Genomic DNA, 16,215 nt, shown 5'->3' with positions numbered 1-16,215 from the left:
ACCTGGCATTGAGAGAAGCTGTCTCTGAAGGAGATTTTTGCTACCTCCCAGCTCTGGGTTTAAAGCCCCAAGGTGGGCCACTGCAGAGCGGCCTGCTGCTGCTGGCTGACCAGGACCCAGCTTGGGGAGATGGTTGGTGGGTCTCAGGCTGAGGGGCATGTCCAGGCCTTGGTAGGGAGAGAAAACTGGAGGGGTTGACTTACAGAATTGCAGAGTTTGATGGGAGCTGGGGGAGGGAGTCTGCCCCTGGAGTTTGTCCTGGTTCTGCTACTGATTTGCTCTTGTGACCATGGACAAGTCCTTTCACCTTTTTGAGCCTCAGTTGCCCCATCTTTAAAGTAGGTGGGGTTGGGCTAGAAACAGGGTGGCAAGTAGGTTTTGTCTCACATGCAAAACTGATTGATTGCTGTTGACTTCTTAAGCAGCTCTCTGGGCTCAGCAGGAAGCGCGCACATCTGGGATTGGAGGTTGCTGCATGCATTCTGCAGGTTTCAGACCTCAGGTGGCATGGTCCTCGCACTGCATCCTGCACTGATACTCCTTAATTCTTCAGTGCTTCTATCTCCTGTGTCACTTCTCCACCAGCCTGTGGTCTGCCTTCTGCTTAAACACCTTCATGATGGGGAGCTCACTGTCTTCCCTCAGACAGAGTTGTTAGATTGTTATGCCTGGTCTTGAGCTCACATCTGCCTCCTGAACTTGTGCCCAGGATGATGAAAACATTGTCACTTAGCTTATACCGCAACCCTGTGAACCCTGTGTTATCACCTCCATTTTTCAGTGAGAGAGCTGAGGTTAGAGAGTTAAGAGAGTGGCCCCCTGAGACCAAGTCCCCTGTCACCAGCTTTTCCCCATCCTCAACCCTGTCCCCAACCTTCTGTTCTGGCTCCCTACAAGCCCACAGCCTCCCGTTCTCTCGCCCTCCTCAGGTTTTCATGTGATTCCCACTATTTCGAGTATCGTCCCGGAGAGCTGCCTGCTGATCGTGGTGGGGCTGCTGGTAGGGGGCCTGATCAAGGGTGTGGGTGAGACACCCCCCTTCCTGCAGTCGGACGTCTTCTTCCTTTTCCTGCTGCCACCCATCATCCTGGACGCCGGCTACTTCCTGCCGCTGCGGCAGTTCACAGAGAACCTGGGCACCATCCTGATCTTCGCTGTGGTGGGCACGCTATGGAACGCCTTCTTCCTGGGCGGCCTCATGTATGCCGTGTGCCTGGTGGGTGGCGAGCAGATCAACAACATCGGCCTCCTGGAAAACCTGCTCTTCGGCAGCATCATCTCGGCTGTGGACCCCGTGGCCGTGCTGGCTGTCTTTGAGGAAATTCACATCAACGAGCTGCTACATATCCTCGTCTTTGGAGAGTCCCTGCTCAATGACGCCGTCACTGTGGTGAGGGGGTGGGGACCACACCCATATGCACACAGGGCACAGACCCAAGTCCAAGTCCACTCTGGACCCAATCCAAGTCCTGAGTGACCCACATTCACCTGCTAGGAATAGTAATAAAACGGCAAATGTCCTTTCGTGCTTACTGTGTGTCAGGCATCATGCTGAGCATGAGACATGGGTGATTTTATTTAATCCTCATGGCAGCCTTAGGAGGTGCTTAGTATTCTCATTTTACAGAAGAGGAATCAGGCCCAGAGTTGTTCAATAACTTGCTAGAATGTGACAGAACCAAGGTTGGAAGCCAGGTCTGTCTGACTCTAGGACCTGAGCTCTTGGCCTTACCAGGTCATATGCTTCATCCCTGACTTGGATTGTGATAAGGTCTTGGTTAAATTACTTATCCTCTTTGTACCTCAGTTTACCCTTTATAGACCATTTAGTCTAGAAGGGGCATTTCAGCGTTTATGTTGGCTCTTAAGTTAGAGTTTCATATGTGCAGAGTTCTAGGGCAGCAGTTGTAGGAAGGGACCTTCCCCCCAACCCCCCAGGAAGTGATTAAGTAAAATGGTTTGGCCCAGTTTGGCCACTTGCTTACTTTGTGACCTTAAGCAAGTGACTGTTCCTCTCTGGGCATCACCTTGACAGCTGCAAAGTGGCAGAGGATTTAGTGCTTTCCTCCCAGGGTCTAGTGAGAACAGACAGCCCCAACGCAGGGTCGCACACAGCAGCTCCATATATGCTTGCACATGCCCTTCCTTCCAGCCAGTTTCCTCAGGAACGTGTATGTGCAACTCACATTGTGTTGTGGAAACATCCCCCTGCCCCTCCCAGCTGGACCCCTCAGCAGCTGCACACAAAGGAAAACACAAGGACCCGTGTGCACACCCAGTGCATGCTTGCACATGTACTCCCTCTTCTCCACTCTCAGCCCCTCAGGAAGCTGCACCTCAAAGAAGAAACAGGCAGTGGTATTCGGCTGCCAACAGCCACGGTTTCCTCTTCTTCACACTCACTGTCTGAAACCACTGGGTGCCAAACATAAAGTCCTCCAACTGGATCTGGATCTTGGGCTCGAACTACCAGGGGGCAGTGGGGTGTGGTTGTGTTAAGTGGATACCTCAGTCCGGCCATCTTGAGGCCATGGCCACTCCTCACCAGAGTGGTGGCAGTAATCACTGGTGTTCATTGAGCACTTCCTGTCTGAATACACTCCCAGGCTGGGGGCCCTCAGGCAAGTTGCTTCACCACTCTGAGCCTCAGCTAGTGAGGGAGCAGGCATCCTTGGCCCACCTACCTCATAGGGCTGTTGTGCGTCCAGCAGGATGACTATCATCAAAGGTCTGTACAGTGTCTGAAGGGACAGTTAAACATTTGATGATAGTGTTACAATGACTTTATTTCCCAGTACAACGATGTGGGGGAGAGCCTCTCGTTCCATAGCATCTGAAATTGGCTGTTCATCACAACTACTTAGGGAGCTTGTTGAATAGGGATTTCTGGGTCCTACCTCTAGAGAGTCCAAGCAGGATTCTCTTGCCATATGTATTTTCAGAAAGTGTTGGAGGTTAAGAAGTCCTGTTGTAGTTCATTGTCTGAATGTTCCCTGCTTTGTGCTGAAGGAGGGACATGATCTGCCCAAGATCAAACAGTGAGAGAGGCAAACTGAGCAGTGCCAGTCGCAGCTAACACTGTCATAGGCATTCTGCGTTTATGAACTAATTTAATCCTCACAGCAGCTCTATAAGGTTAGTGCTGTTACCCCTATTTTGTGGATAGGAAAACCAGCACAGGGAGATTGAATAATTTGCCCCATGTGTATGGGAGGGAACAGCAGAGCCAGAGTCCAGCCTAGGCAGGTTGGCTTCAGAGTCTATGCTTGTAGCCAGCATAGCACTGCAGGTCCTAAGCAAGATCCTCTGGCCCTTTGGACAATGGTTCTGAGCACTTGTTTGGGATTCGGGTTTCTCTGTTACCATGTGGCCTCTTGTTTTGGCCATGGTCATTAAAGGGGACAGGATCACCCTGGTCTGACCCCAGGAAGCCTTGGGGCAGGACCTCGCCCTCCTGCCGACCACCCTGTATACCTTTTCCAGGTCCTGTATCATCTCTTTGAGGAGTTTGCCAGCTATGACCGTGTGGGCATCGTGGACATTGTCCTCGGCTTCTTGAGTTTCTTCGTGGTGTCCCTGGGTGGGGTCTTTGTGGGTGTGGTCTACGGAGTCATCACAGCCTTCACCTCCAGATTCACTTCCCACATTCGTGTCATCGAGCCGCTCTTCGTCTTCCTCTACAGCTACATGGCCTACCTGTCAGCTGAACTCTTCCACCTGTCCGGCATCATGGCGTGAGTCTGGGCTTGGCGTGGGGAAGCCACCCACTTGGATTCCCTGGGATCGTAGGATCACAAGGGAGCTCCCCAGAGCTCAGCCTCCAACTCCAGGGAGGAGACTCAAGCTCCATCCTCCAGGCCCTGGAACCACCCCTGGAAGCACTGAGTTTAAAGTTCTGGGAAGTCTAGCCTCACTACTTCTTTCCCTCATTTGTCTCAAAGGCAACCCCTTGGTTGTAGCTGGACGCAGGCACTCGGGTTCCGTTTCCCTCAGCAGCCCCAGCAAGGAGGCTCGAAGCTTCTATTGAAGTGAGGAGTCCTGGAGGTCCTGAGGCCTCAGCTGGGTCTTGAAGTCAGAGACAGTGAGGTGCAGAGTTATTCCCAGTAGGGGAGGACTTTGGAAGTGCAGAGGTAGGGCTGGATTGGAGGACTCAGGGTGAGAATGAGAAAGCTGGGCCAATGGAGCCCAGATGTGGGAATAAACCCTGGGCCATGGCAGGTGTAATTGAGTCCTGTTAGCCAAAGAGGCAATATGGCATCAGGGACAAGGCACAGGCTTTGGAGTTGGCCAGGCCTTAGTTTGTGTCTTAGCTCGGTCACTAGCCCGCAGTGCAACAGTGCACAGGAGACTTTCTTTTCCCTCATCTGAAAGATACAAGAATATGCCTGTGCGGGGTTGAGAGGATTGAGTGAGAGCAGATGTAGAAAGCCCCTGAGAGAAGCTCAGTAAACAGGCAGCTGACAGCTTCCCTGGCAGCGGAGGGGCTCTGGGAAGGTGCAGCTCAGCTGTGAAGGCTAAACCCCATTCTTCCCCGACCCCAGACTCATTGCCTCAGGGGTGGTGATGCGCCCCTACGTGGAGGCCAATATCTCCCACAAGTCGCACACGACCATCAAGTATTTCCTGAAGATGTGGAGCAGTGTCAGCGAGACCCTCATCTTCATCTTCCTCGGCGTCTCCACCGTGGCCGGCTCCCACCACTGGAACTGGACCTTTGTCATCAGCACCCTGCTCTTCTGCCTCATCGCTCGAGTGCTGGGTGAGGTCCCCAGGCCAGAGCCAGGGGAGGGAGGGAGGGAGGGAGGGGTGTGTGTGTGTGTGTGTGTGTGTGTGTGTGTGTGTGGTGCGTTGTGTGGCGGGGCCAGGGTTGGTGGCTGGCTGCTCCCAGCATAGCTGGGCAGCGCGGGCTCCCCTAGTCCTCCAGCTGAGGCTGTGCTGGGCACTTGGGGAACAAGTCTGATCTCTGGGGAGATAGTCACGGTGTGTCAGAGTGGAACCTGTTGGGATCTGGGGAAGGGACTGAGCCCACACAGCCATGTCTGTGAATGTTCGCTGTGTTGTCCCATGGCACAGATGACTTGGGCACTTGCAGAGCTGCGTGCAGCTCCTCCAAACCTATGCTGCCATCTGGGGCTACACACGGGACGAGGCCTCGGGTCTTTGGGTTTTGCTTACATTTTCCAGACACACCTCACCTCAGTGACTGTTGCTTCTCCACTCTGGACCTCACTGAGCTCCTCTCAGATTGGGCCTGTGGTCCTGAGCCTGACTGGGCATCCTTGGTGTACTGTTTTCAAACCCCTTTAATCTGGGGCCTCATCCTCTACAGATTCTGTTTTTGAGGGATGAGGTTGGACCAAGACCTCTGCATTTTGTAACTTTTTATTATGGAAAATCTCAAACCGGAGAAATGTAGACCTCATATACCCATCATATTTATCTAATAGGTATCACCCTGTTTCATCTCTTTTCCATCGTCCTCCCAACCTTTGGCCACTGGAAGCCTCTGTGATGTCTCTAAAGTACATCCAGGTTGGGGGCCTTAAGGATCCACCAGCTCTTAGATTGAGGGAGTCAGAATACCCTGGGCTGAGGGACCCAGGAAATGAGTGAGCTGGGTGGGCTTACCCGTGGAGGCTTCCTCCAGATGAAGACATCTCTAGTGCAGAAGCCAGGAGGGGCTGGGGACTGCCTGACCCCTCTTCTTCCTCCACCCTGGCAGGTGTGCTGGGCCTGACCTGGTTCATCAACAAGTTCCGCATCGTGAAGCTGACGCCCAAGGACCAGTTCATTATTGCCTATGGGGGCCTGCGAGGGGCCATCGCCTTCTCTCTGGGCTACCTCCTGGACAAGAAGCACTTCCCCATGTGTGACCTGTTCCTCACTGCCATCATCACCGTCATCTTCTTCACCGTTTTTGTGCAGGTGCTGGACAGGGTGGAGCAGCCCTGCCCGGGGACCCTGACTCTGCCAGTGGAAAGAAATAGGAAGCACGTGACCCAAGAGGGGGCCACGGGTTCTAGGCCCAGATCCACCAATACCTTGCTTCACTACCTTGGGCAAGCCACTCCTCCTTTCTGGGCCTCATTTTCCCCAATTGTTAAGGAGCAATTGTGATAATGAGTCATTGCAAAGTGACCAGTTGGAATATGAAGGAGCCAGAATGCTGCCTTCTTAGGAATCCTGAGGGAGAGAACTGGGTATAGTTAGCAAACCCACGATGCTTTAGGGAAATGATTTAATATCTTAGGATCTCAGTTTCTGCATCTGTAAAATGGGAATAATAGCACAACACAGGGAACTGGAAAGATTGCTGAGCCAGGCAGCAGGAGGTCTGGAGTCAGCCCACGCTCTGCTGCTGTCTGCGTGACCCTGGGAAAGACCCGCCTCCCGTTTCTGGCTCTCAGTTCCCCATCTTTGAAGTGAGGGGACTGGGCTAGATGATCCTGAAGAATCGTTCCAGCTTGCTGGTCAGTGATTTCTGTCATTTGAATGACCCAGGCTTAGCTGAGAGCCCACCCCCACCCTATTTCTAGTCCCCAAGGAAGCCCAGGCTGGGATTGTGTAAATCCCACCTTACCTGACCTGTGACCTTGGGCAAGTAGAAAACCCTCTCTCTGGGCCTCCGTTTCTCTACCATCCCCTCTGTCTTTCCTGGACACTAATCCTGGCAAACATAATTGTCTTCTCAGGAGAAAAAATTGGAGGGAACCTCTTGGGGCTGCACTTATTTTCTTTCTTTTTAAAAAAAAATATATCTTTATTGATTTCAGAGAAAGGAAAGGAGATGGAGAGGGAGATAGAAACATCAATGATGAGAGAGTCATTGATCGAGCCCACAACCCGGGCATGTGCCCTGACTGGGAATCCAACCCCGATCGCCTGGATCCCAGGTTGATGCTCAACCGCTGAGCCATGCCTGGCCGGGCTGCACTTATTTTCTGTCAAAAGAGGAGAGGGGCTGCCTCTTTTGTTCTCTCTCCCTGCTTACTCCCTAAAAATACTTTATCACCTTGACTATGCAGTTGTGTATGCTAATGGCTCACCAAGTCCAGCTTCTTCTTTTTAATCCTCCCCTGAGGAGATTTTTTTATTGGTTTTTCATATAGAGAGAAAGGGAGAGAGCGAGCGAAACATACATGTGAGAGAGAGACATCAACTGGTTGCCTCCCGCACTTGCCCCGACCAGGGCGGGGGCCAGGGATGGAGCCTACAACCGAGGTACATGCCCTTGGCTGGAATCGAACCTGGGACCCTTCAGTCCCTGGGCCAACACTCTAACCACTGAGCCAAAACGATGATGGCCCAAGTCTATTTTCAATGAAGGCAGCATGGAGGTAGGGATCTCCCTGCCTGGGTTTGAATCCAGTTCTACTCTCTGAGACCTTAGAAAGTTACTTAACCTCTCTGAGCTTCAGTTTCCTCATCTATAAAATGGTGACAATGAAAGGACCTACTTCTTATGGTTGTTGTGTTAAAGAGCTAATACTAGTAAAACACAACTGGCTGTGGCACATGACAGTTGTGCAGTTAAATTAGCTGCTGCTGCCATTACTAGGTGCCCCTTTGGTCACAGTCCTGTAAGGGAGGCAGAGCATTAGCCATTAGCCAGGCCTGACTTCCTTGGGGTTGCAGAACACGCCTGTGGTAGAGCCCACACTTATCCCCAGGCCCTTGACCCCTGGCCAGGGCTGGATGACAAGTATGTGAGTCATTTGACTGGATGGGCTTTCAGACCTCTGGCTGTGTTTTCAGGAAGAGCAGGCCTTGGGACCTGCTTTTATAGAAATGCTGACATGGAGGTTGAGATATTGGAGGCCTAAGAGCAGAGGGCATCCCAGCCTCAGGGGCCTCAGGGTGAGGTGGGAGTTTCAGTGGCCTCCCTGCAAGGGTAGGGGAACTGGAGGGCCTGACACCCACCTGCCCCCTAGGGTATGACCATTCGGCCCCTGGTAGACCTGTTGGCTGTGAAGAAAAAGCAGGAAACGAAGCGCTCCATCAACGAGGAGATCCACACGCAGGTACTGGGAGCTGGGCCCTGGTTGCAGAAGGCTTGGGGAGCAGCTAGGCCTCGCATCCATGCCCTCCGTCAGCCCCTTCTCCCGTACCCCAAGACCAGGTGGTCCTTAAGCCTCTTACGGTCACCAGGTCAAAGGGAGGTGTGGTATGAGCAGCTGGGCGCCAGAGGAGGGGGCATCAGGCACAGGTGGGTTTGGAGAAGGGAGTTCAGCCATGCCTTAGTGACAGAGGGTTTGAGGTGCCACTGGGGTTCAGGATGAGTGAGGTATGAGCACCACCTCCTGGCTGCTTCTGGAACTACAGGGCTAGCCTGAACAGAGAAAACACTACGTCTGAAGGTGGGGGGCCTACTCAGAAGTCTCGGTAGGGAAGGAGCCCAGTAGTGAGGCTTGACCTGGCCCTGGGCCCGTTTCAGTTCCTGGACCACCTTCTGACAGGCATCGAGGACATCTGTGGTCACTACGGCCACCACCACTGGAAGGACAAGTAGGTGGCAGGCCTGGTGGGTAGGTGGGTGGGTGGGAAGGGGCAGGTAAGGGTTTCCCAGGGCCTGGGCATCTCCCCACCCCTAGGAGGTGGCTCCATCCACCTTTCCCTTCTCCCACCAGGCTCAACCGATTTAACAAGAAGTATGTGAAGAAGTGTCTGATAGCCGGGGAGCGCTCCAAGGAGCCCCAGCTCATCGCTTTCTACCACAAGATGGAGATGAAGCAGGCTATCGAGCTGGTGGAAAGTGGTGGCATGGGCAAGATCCCCTCTGCTGTCTCCACCGTCTCCATGCAGTGAGTGCTAATGGCCAACCCTGGCAGGTTCTGCACCCACACACTAACCCCTCAACCCCGACCTGGAGCAGCGGGGGCAGTGAGTAAGGCTCCTCCCATCCTATCATGGCTGGTGAGAGCTACAGGGCCACCCAGGCCACCCCCACACTGACTTCCTTCTTGCCCAGCCCAGAAGGCTCCAGGGTCACAGAAGTTTTCTTGGGGCCCTAACCTGTGTTGTGTTGTCCCAGGAATATCCACCCCAAGTCCCTGCCTGCTGACCGCATCCTGCCAGCACTTTCCAAGGACAAGGAAGAGGAGATTCGCAAAATCCTGAGGAACAACTTGCAGAAGACCAGGCAGCGGGTGAGGGCTGCTCCCCACCAGGCCCCCTGCAGGACAGGAGCCCCTCTGCCCTGTCTTCTCCAGCCCTGCCCCACATGTGTCCAGAGCTGCCCCGGCCCCTCCTGACCCACTTCCAGGGCCTGCCCTGCCTGACAGCTGTTCCTTCCATAGCTGCGGTCTTACAACAGACACACACTGGTGGCAGACCCCTACGAGGAGGCCTGGAACCAGATGCTGCTCCGGAGACAGAAGGTCCGGCGATTGGAACAGAAGGTGTGTCGGGGACTGAAGTGGTTCCTTCCTTTCTCTGAGTTCTCTCTCTTCCTGCACCCTCACCACCAAGCCCTTTTGAAGCTAGAACACTCCGGTCTGTTTATTTTGGCCTCCACCTGTTTTGAAAGCTGAGCCCCAGAGCAGGTTCCAGGGCCCTTCATCATATCCTCAGGCATCTGCGCTTTGACACCTTATTTTCTTGTGAGAAAACTAAGGCCCAGGGGGATAGACAGCTGCCCAAAATCACAAAGCAAGGCACACATGCATGCATTCATTCATTTAAGAAACATTTGTTGAGTGGTCCCTAAGTGCTAAGCCTCTGAATCCGGGTGAATCAGCCTAGTCCCTCCCTTATGGAGCTTCTCTGGCAGTGGCCCATGCAGGACAAAAGTGCAAAGGGCCCTGAGCACCTTGAACAGGGAGGGGTCAGGATAAGCGTAGGAATCAGAGCCATGGTGGAGGGAGTGTGGGCAGGGGAAGGTCCAGGCAGAAGGAAGAGCATGTGCGTAAGTTCCCAGTCACAGAATGTGGCCCATTCTAGAAACAGAGGGTTTGGCTTTCAAGGAAGATTGTTAATAGCGTAGGGTTTGGGCTTTTATTCTGCAGGCATGGAGAACCATGAAGGACTCTATGTAAGGGAGTGACATGGGAAGCCGGATTAGGGTGGTGACAGGTGGAGATGAAAAGGAGTGGGTAGATTCAGGGGACATTTAGGTGGTGGAACTAACAAGACTTGGTCACCAGTTTGAGGTGGGCTGAGGGGAGAGGAAGAGGAGTCAGGTCATGTCTAGCCTTCTGATTGGGGTAGTTGGGAGTGGTGGCTGACGGGATGCCAAGAAGAAACAAGGTTATGACAGAAGATAAGAAACTGAGTTCATTTTCAACATGTTGCACTGAGATACCTGGTATCCACTCCTGAGTTGACTTTAGGGTCTGTACCTCAGGGGTAGGTGTGGCTGGAACTAGAGACTGGGGCAGTGTCACCATGGGAGAGGCAGGCAGTGCAGGTAATTGTATAGCTTGAGGAGAGCCTGGGCCCAGCTTTCAGGAACCCCCAAAGTGCCAGCATGACACAGCCTAATGAGGAACTGCCAAGGGGGAGCAAGTGCCCAAGCACACCTGAGGCCACCAGCCTCTGGTGCCATCCAGGGGGACTGCCTGAGCTCACAGCCGTCTGCTCTTTCTCTGTCAGATCAACAACTACCTGACAGTGCCGGCCCACAAACTGGACTCCCCCACCATGTCTCGGGCCCGCATTGGCTCAGGTAAGGCAGGGCACAGGGTGCCTGGTGAGGGGCCTGGTGGCTGGGTGCTCAGTGCCACCACCTCCTGAAGATGAGGCTCCAACAGGAAGGGGCCTCAGAGAGCCAGTGGGGAGGCCATGCTTCTTCACTGAACTCCTCCTCCCAAGTCATGAGGTCCTCCATCGGGTGGAGGTGGGGGAATGGCCTTGCTGCCCTTCCCAGGGACAGAGGTGCTCCACGTGGGACTGGCTGTGAGGACTGTTGAAGGGAGAGGGTGCCTGGCAGGGAGGCGGGAGGGGTCTACACTTTGGGATCTCCAACATGAGGAGGAAGCAAGGGCAGGCCTTCTCAGGCCTGAGTCCCTGGGGGCTGACGGTGATTCAGGAAAGAAGGAGCCCAAATTCTTTTTCTAAGGGGGAACAGCCATGGGAGCCCCTGGTGTGAGGAGAGGAACATGGTCCTACCTTTGAGACCCCAGACTGAGGGGAAGAGAAACTGCTGAGGGTCCCCATGGAGTCATTCTGAGCCATCAGGATTGCTGCACTCACAGGGAGGTCCTGTGGGAGCTGCTGGCACGGGCTGAGGTGGGGCGCGTGCTGGGCAGGGCTTAGGGGCAGAAGCCAACTGTGCCTTGGTCTTGGTCCCCAGACCCGCTGGCCTACGAGCCGAAGGCCGACTTGCCTGTTATCACCATCGACCCAGCCTCCCCACAGTCACCCGAGTCTGTGGACCTGGTGAATGAGGAGCTGAAGGGCAAGGTCCTTGGGCTGAACCGGAGCCCCAGGGTGACTGAGGAGGAGGAGGATGATGACGGAGGCATTGTGATTCGGACCAAGGAGCCCTCCTCCCCTGGCACTGATGATGTCTTCACCCCTGGGCCGAGTGACAGCCCCAGCTCCCAGAGGATACAGCGTTGCCTCAGCGACCCAGGCCCCCACCCTGAGCCTGAGGAGGGAGAGCCTTTCATCCCCAAGGGGCAGTAGCGCTGGGGCCAGCGGGCCATGCCTGTCCCACTACAGACTCTCCCACCAGAGCAGGGGCTGCTGGGGGCTGGGGGCCTCCCCTCACCCTTCCTGACCTGGATTGCCCCTCCCCCCACTGCATGGCAGCTGGGCCCAGCACTGCTCCCCCCTGCCTCCTGGGAAGCGCCCTCGCCCCCGCCCCCCCCACCAGAACTGCCTGCCCCATATATTTGGCAGAACTGTTGGGCTGTGAGGCAGAACCTGCCCCTTCCTATCCAGGCTCTCCGGTCCCCAGAGGAGGGCTGCCGAGTTTCCCAGACCTCGGTGCCCACCTCCTCCATCACCCTCCTCATTCAAACCAATCTTAGTTTCTAACCAAAGAGCCTCTGTCTCAGCCTTGATCCCACTTGAGAAGGGAAGGAGCCCAGGATGCTCTTGGCTTAGGCCTGGCCCTTCATTAACAGAGGAAAGACGGGGGAGCAGACATCTCTGGGGGAAGGGTTGGTAATTCATGGCCTTCCCACCCTCCTGCCATCTCTGTTATCCTGGCCGGCCACCCTGACATGTCCTTACCCAGAGCTGCATCTCTAAGCTTCTCTGTGGAGCTGGGGCACTTTGGATTGTGATGTGACTTGGCTTTCTAAATTGCTCCAACAGGGACCACTGAGCCCTCCAGTGGCTGCTGTCAGGGGAAGGACTGTCGGGCTCCAGAAAGTGCTGCCTTTTTATCTATTTTGTTTGTTCACACTTCCACGTATGATCTCTTTGCACAGAGGCCATTCCTGTTTTTAAAACATTTTCAAAATCCCTGGCTGAGTGAAGCTCTGGCCTTCCTCCAAAGAATTACCCCTCCTCATTTGGGCCTGTCAGCCCAGCACTTCCCCAAATCAGTCCTCTGCTTCTTGGACTCATAACTGTGGGCCCCAAGGTCCTGATTTCAGATGTGACACGCCCCCCAATCCAATCATGGTTCTGATTTCAGATGTAACACGCCCCCCCCCCCCAATCCAATCACAGTTCTCTCCAACTCACAGATGCTGGGCCTTTTGGTCCTCTGCTCGTGGGCCCAACCCTCAGTTCCTGCTGGCCTGTTCTTTCTCTTATCTCCCCCTACCCCCACCTTGGATCCAGGAACCTCTCCCTCTGTTCACCACACCCAGCTTGCTGTGGAGCCCAGTCCTCAGGGGAGAAGACTTCCCCTGAGCATCTCCCACTTGGCCAGAGCTGGTGGTGGGTGGGCAGAGCTCTAGGCTCCCAGAAGCCTTTGCTCACAGGCACACACTCCCACCCCCACTACTGCCATGGCTAGGCCCAGGACTAATGGTGTCTGTCCTCTCTAGGGCACTCCCCCACGATTGTGCAATAGTCAGAGTGTCCCTCTTCCCAGTGGACTGGGCAGTGGGTGTTAATCTGTGCCCCCTCTCCATGCAAGTGCTGTTTTGGGCAAGAGTCACCATGCAAGGGTGATGTTGACAACCATGTTCAAAGCCACCACAGCTGCTGCTGCTCTGCCGCCTGTACAGAAGAAACCAAATTTTTTTCATATTCTAATAAATCCATGTGAGTTTTTGATAGAGTCGAGGGCTGTTTCCTGGGAAAGAGGGGCTTTGGAGCATAGGGTGGTCTGGTGACCTGAATGGCTTAGCTCAATGGCTGGCACAGAGAAACGCTTAATCCATGTCAGCTGTTGGTGTGGTTAGTACTGCATTCCAGGCACCAGGGATACAGCTGTGAACAAAGCAGAGGGCTCCCTGCCCTCAAGTGCCTTCAGCCTCTGGGGTACATACAGCAGCATTCATCAAACATTCCCATAAACCAGGAAAACCAAATGTGTTTGTGAATGACAGTGAATGAAAGGCAGGGGTGGGGAGGGGATGGTGAGGAGAACTTTCCTAAGTGACATCCTAGAGAATGAGCTGAGGTTAACCAGGTGAAGGACATTTTAGAGAGTTCCCAAATATTGTAATTGGGAGCTGCACAGTGAGCACCCTAGGATCTAAAAAAAAAGACCAGAGTGACAGGAGGGGAGGCAAAGAAGGGCCCTGCCATCCACCATTAAGATTTTGGCTTATACTTAGGGCAGTGAAAAGGTTCTCACCTGTAAATGGGGGACAGTAACCCCTGGGTGAAATGTGCTCAGGTGTGTAATGGGCTCAGCACAGTGCTGGTGCCCAGAGTGAGCTTAGTTCAGCTGAAGTTGGATCCCTGCATTTCCAGGAGCTGACCACCAGAGGGCAGTGGGGCCCTGACACAGCCCCAGCACCCTGGGAACCTGGGCTGTCCGGGAAAGCTCCTTTGCCCACCCCTCTGTATGGAGCTGGTTTGACTCACGAAATCTGAAGTATTCAGTGCTGAGGGACCATGCCATTTCTATATCAATTGGTGTCCCACCGAGAAACAGATGTTATGCTCAAAGGGATACTGAAGAGCCTTCAACTAAGGGATTCTTTACAGGGGTGTGGGCAAGGCTAAGGAAACCTACCAAGGATGGGACACAAGGAGCTCACACTACAAGAAGCCATTACAACCTCTAGATCTGAAGGGCAAGAGGAGAGGTGTGACCATGGGAGGGGGCTGCCCTGCTGGAGCTGCAGCCACAGGGAGCAGAACACAGCCCCTGCTAGGCAGGGACCCTTGGGGGGGGGGAGGATAAGTATTCTGACTTTTATCCTGCTGGTGCCTCTCCTTAGCCAAACCCAACTGAAAGCCAGAAGGAAAGGCAGCTGAGTGGCTTCACTGAGTTCAGTCTACACAGGTCAGCCTTCCAGAAAATGGAGCAAGGGGAGAGTGGAATTAGAGGGGAGGCAGAATATCCAAGCGGAGCAATTTCTTTTGTCCCCCACCACCCACTCTTTAGATGAAAAACTCATGTCCCTATTGCTTAGTGGTTTCAGGATTTCAATTTGGGGTGATGAAAAAGTTTTGGAAATAGATTGTGGTGATGGGTGCACAACTTTGTGGAGGTGCTAAATGCCACTGATTGTTCACTTTAAAATGGTTCTTTCTATGTTAGGTGAGTTTCACCTTAATGTTTTAAAATGGAAGGAAAAAGCTTATTTCCAACAGGGAACAGTTTCATCGGTACCACCTAGTCATATTCACCATACCCCTACCTTTCAGTCATACCCACCTTGAGCCTAGCTTAAAACATCAGTCAACACTAGGGCTCTTTCAGCAAGCCAGCAGGGGGAATCACAAAAGCCTGCCACGGCCCCCTTCTGTACCCGGTCACAGGGCTAAGTTAGCAGCCACACATCCTCCTCTGCCCCTTCTAGGTTCCTCTTACCAGCTGCCAGCACTTTAGCTGATTGGGTTCTTTATTTGGTGGGGAGTCCTAAACCTTTATTTCTAGACAACTCAGGTTCTTACTGGTCTTAGGTTTGTCAGGTTGCCAAGTTTCCCGCTGACTGTCATTGTACTGGGAGATCTGAGAGGCACCCAGTAAATCCTGGATGCCAGACAGCCTTCCTGCCCACCCTCCATTTTCCTTCTGGTCATCCAGATTAGTCACCCTTTCTGGTACAGTTGACCCCCCTCTGCCTTTTGGTTCAGCAACATACAAGGCTCAAAATGACCAGCGGGAAGATCTTCCAATTTAAAGAAATCACATGTGTTTCCTGGGGGAAGTATTCCTCCTTTGGGCACCAAAGGACTCCAGACCCACTGGACACAAAATTGAGGGGATGGAAAGCAAGTTCTCCAGTAGGTTATTTGGAATAATAATGAAAGGAGCCACTCCCGTCTCTACACCTTAGTCACTGGGCCTCTGTGTTCTGGCTGTGAGAGAGGTGGAGGCATATACTGGCCATTGCTTTAAAGCACGTACTGCATCCTGACCACCAATAACCTAACTTTGCAGGTGGTGTCTCCTAGCTGGCACTGACTATCCAGTCAACTGCTCTGAGTAACAGGTCATATTATAAGTCCAGTGCATTCTATGGGTGAAACCATTGCTGTATGCCAGGGGTGGGGAACCTTTTTTCTGCCAAGGGCCATTTGGATATTTTTAACATCATTCTTGGGCCATACAAAATTATCAACTTAAAAATTAATTATGAAAACTCCTAGATTTACTGAATTTCAAGTCCCGCCTGTGATTGCCTTGGCAGGGCCAGACATTCCCCACCCTAAAATGAAGATAGGCAATGTGCAGAGTGGCATGGTGATGAATCAGGCATTCTGGAAAGTCCAGAAATGATGGTGCAGAAGCATTGCAGGTAGGGAAGTCCATATCTGAAATACACATTTATTACCATGAGGTAAATATTCCTTTTATGAAGTAAGGGGTCAGTGTACTCAACCTGCCAATAGCTAGCTAGCAGGTCACCCTGAAGCAGTGCCTCCCAAATTTTTGGCCTCGGGAGTCCTTTACACTCTTACAAATTATTGAAAAATTACACTCAAAAATTACAAAGGGTTTCTGTTCATGTGGGTTATATCTGTTTTACTGGATTAGAAGTTAAAGCTTTGCTCAGCCATCGTGGCTCAGCATTTGAGCATCAAACTAGGATCCAGAAGATTGAGGTTCAATTCCCGGTCAGAGCACATGCCCTGGTTGCGGGCTCGAACTCCAGTGGGGGGCGTGCAGGAGGCAGCCAATCAATGACTCCT

General features: G+C 53.2%; 1 protein-coding gene across 1 annotated transcript in view; it reads left to right on the top strand.

The window, feature by feature from the left end:
• Positions 1–13,173, top strand: part of SLC9A1 (solute carrier family 9 member A1) — a 44,023-nt gene extending 30,850 nt beyond the window's left edge. Inside the window, exons 2-12 of the mRNA XM_081145801.1 lie at positions 930–1,390; positions 3,484–3,734; positions 4,542–4,759; positions 5,723–5,925; positions 7,932–8,021; positions 8,435–8,505; positions 8,628–8,801; positions 9,032–9,146; positions 9,297–9,398; positions 10,591–10,663; positions 11,291–13,173. Of these exons, the coding sequence (XP_081001927.1) occupies positions 930–1,390; positions 3,484–3,734; positions 4,542–4,759; positions 5,723–5,925; positions 7,932–8,021; positions 8,435–8,505; positions 8,628–8,801; positions 9,032–9,146; positions 9,297–9,398; positions 10,591–10,663; positions 11,291–11,625 (2,093 nt within the window). The 3' untranslated portion in view covers positions 11,626–13,173. The remainder of the gene's footprint in view (positions 1–929; positions 1,391–3,483; positions 3,735–4,541; positions 4,760–5,722; positions 5,926–7,931; positions 8,022–8,434; positions 8,506–8,627; positions 8,802–9,031; positions 9,147–9,296; positions 9,399–10,590; positions 10,664–11,290) is intronic.
• Positions 13,174–16,215: the final 3,042 nt, after the last annotated feature.

The sequence above is a fragment of the Miniopterus schreibersii genome (genome assembly GCF_964146895.1).
Source record: "Miniopterus schreibersii genome assembly, chromosome: 8".
Classification (NCBI taxonomy): domain Eukaryota; kingdom Metazoa; phylum Chordata; class Mammalia; order Chiroptera; family Miniopteridae; genus Miniopterus; species Miniopterus schreibersii.
Note: the sequence above shows the minus strand (reverse complement) of the source record. Positions and strands in the feature narration are given on the sequence as shown.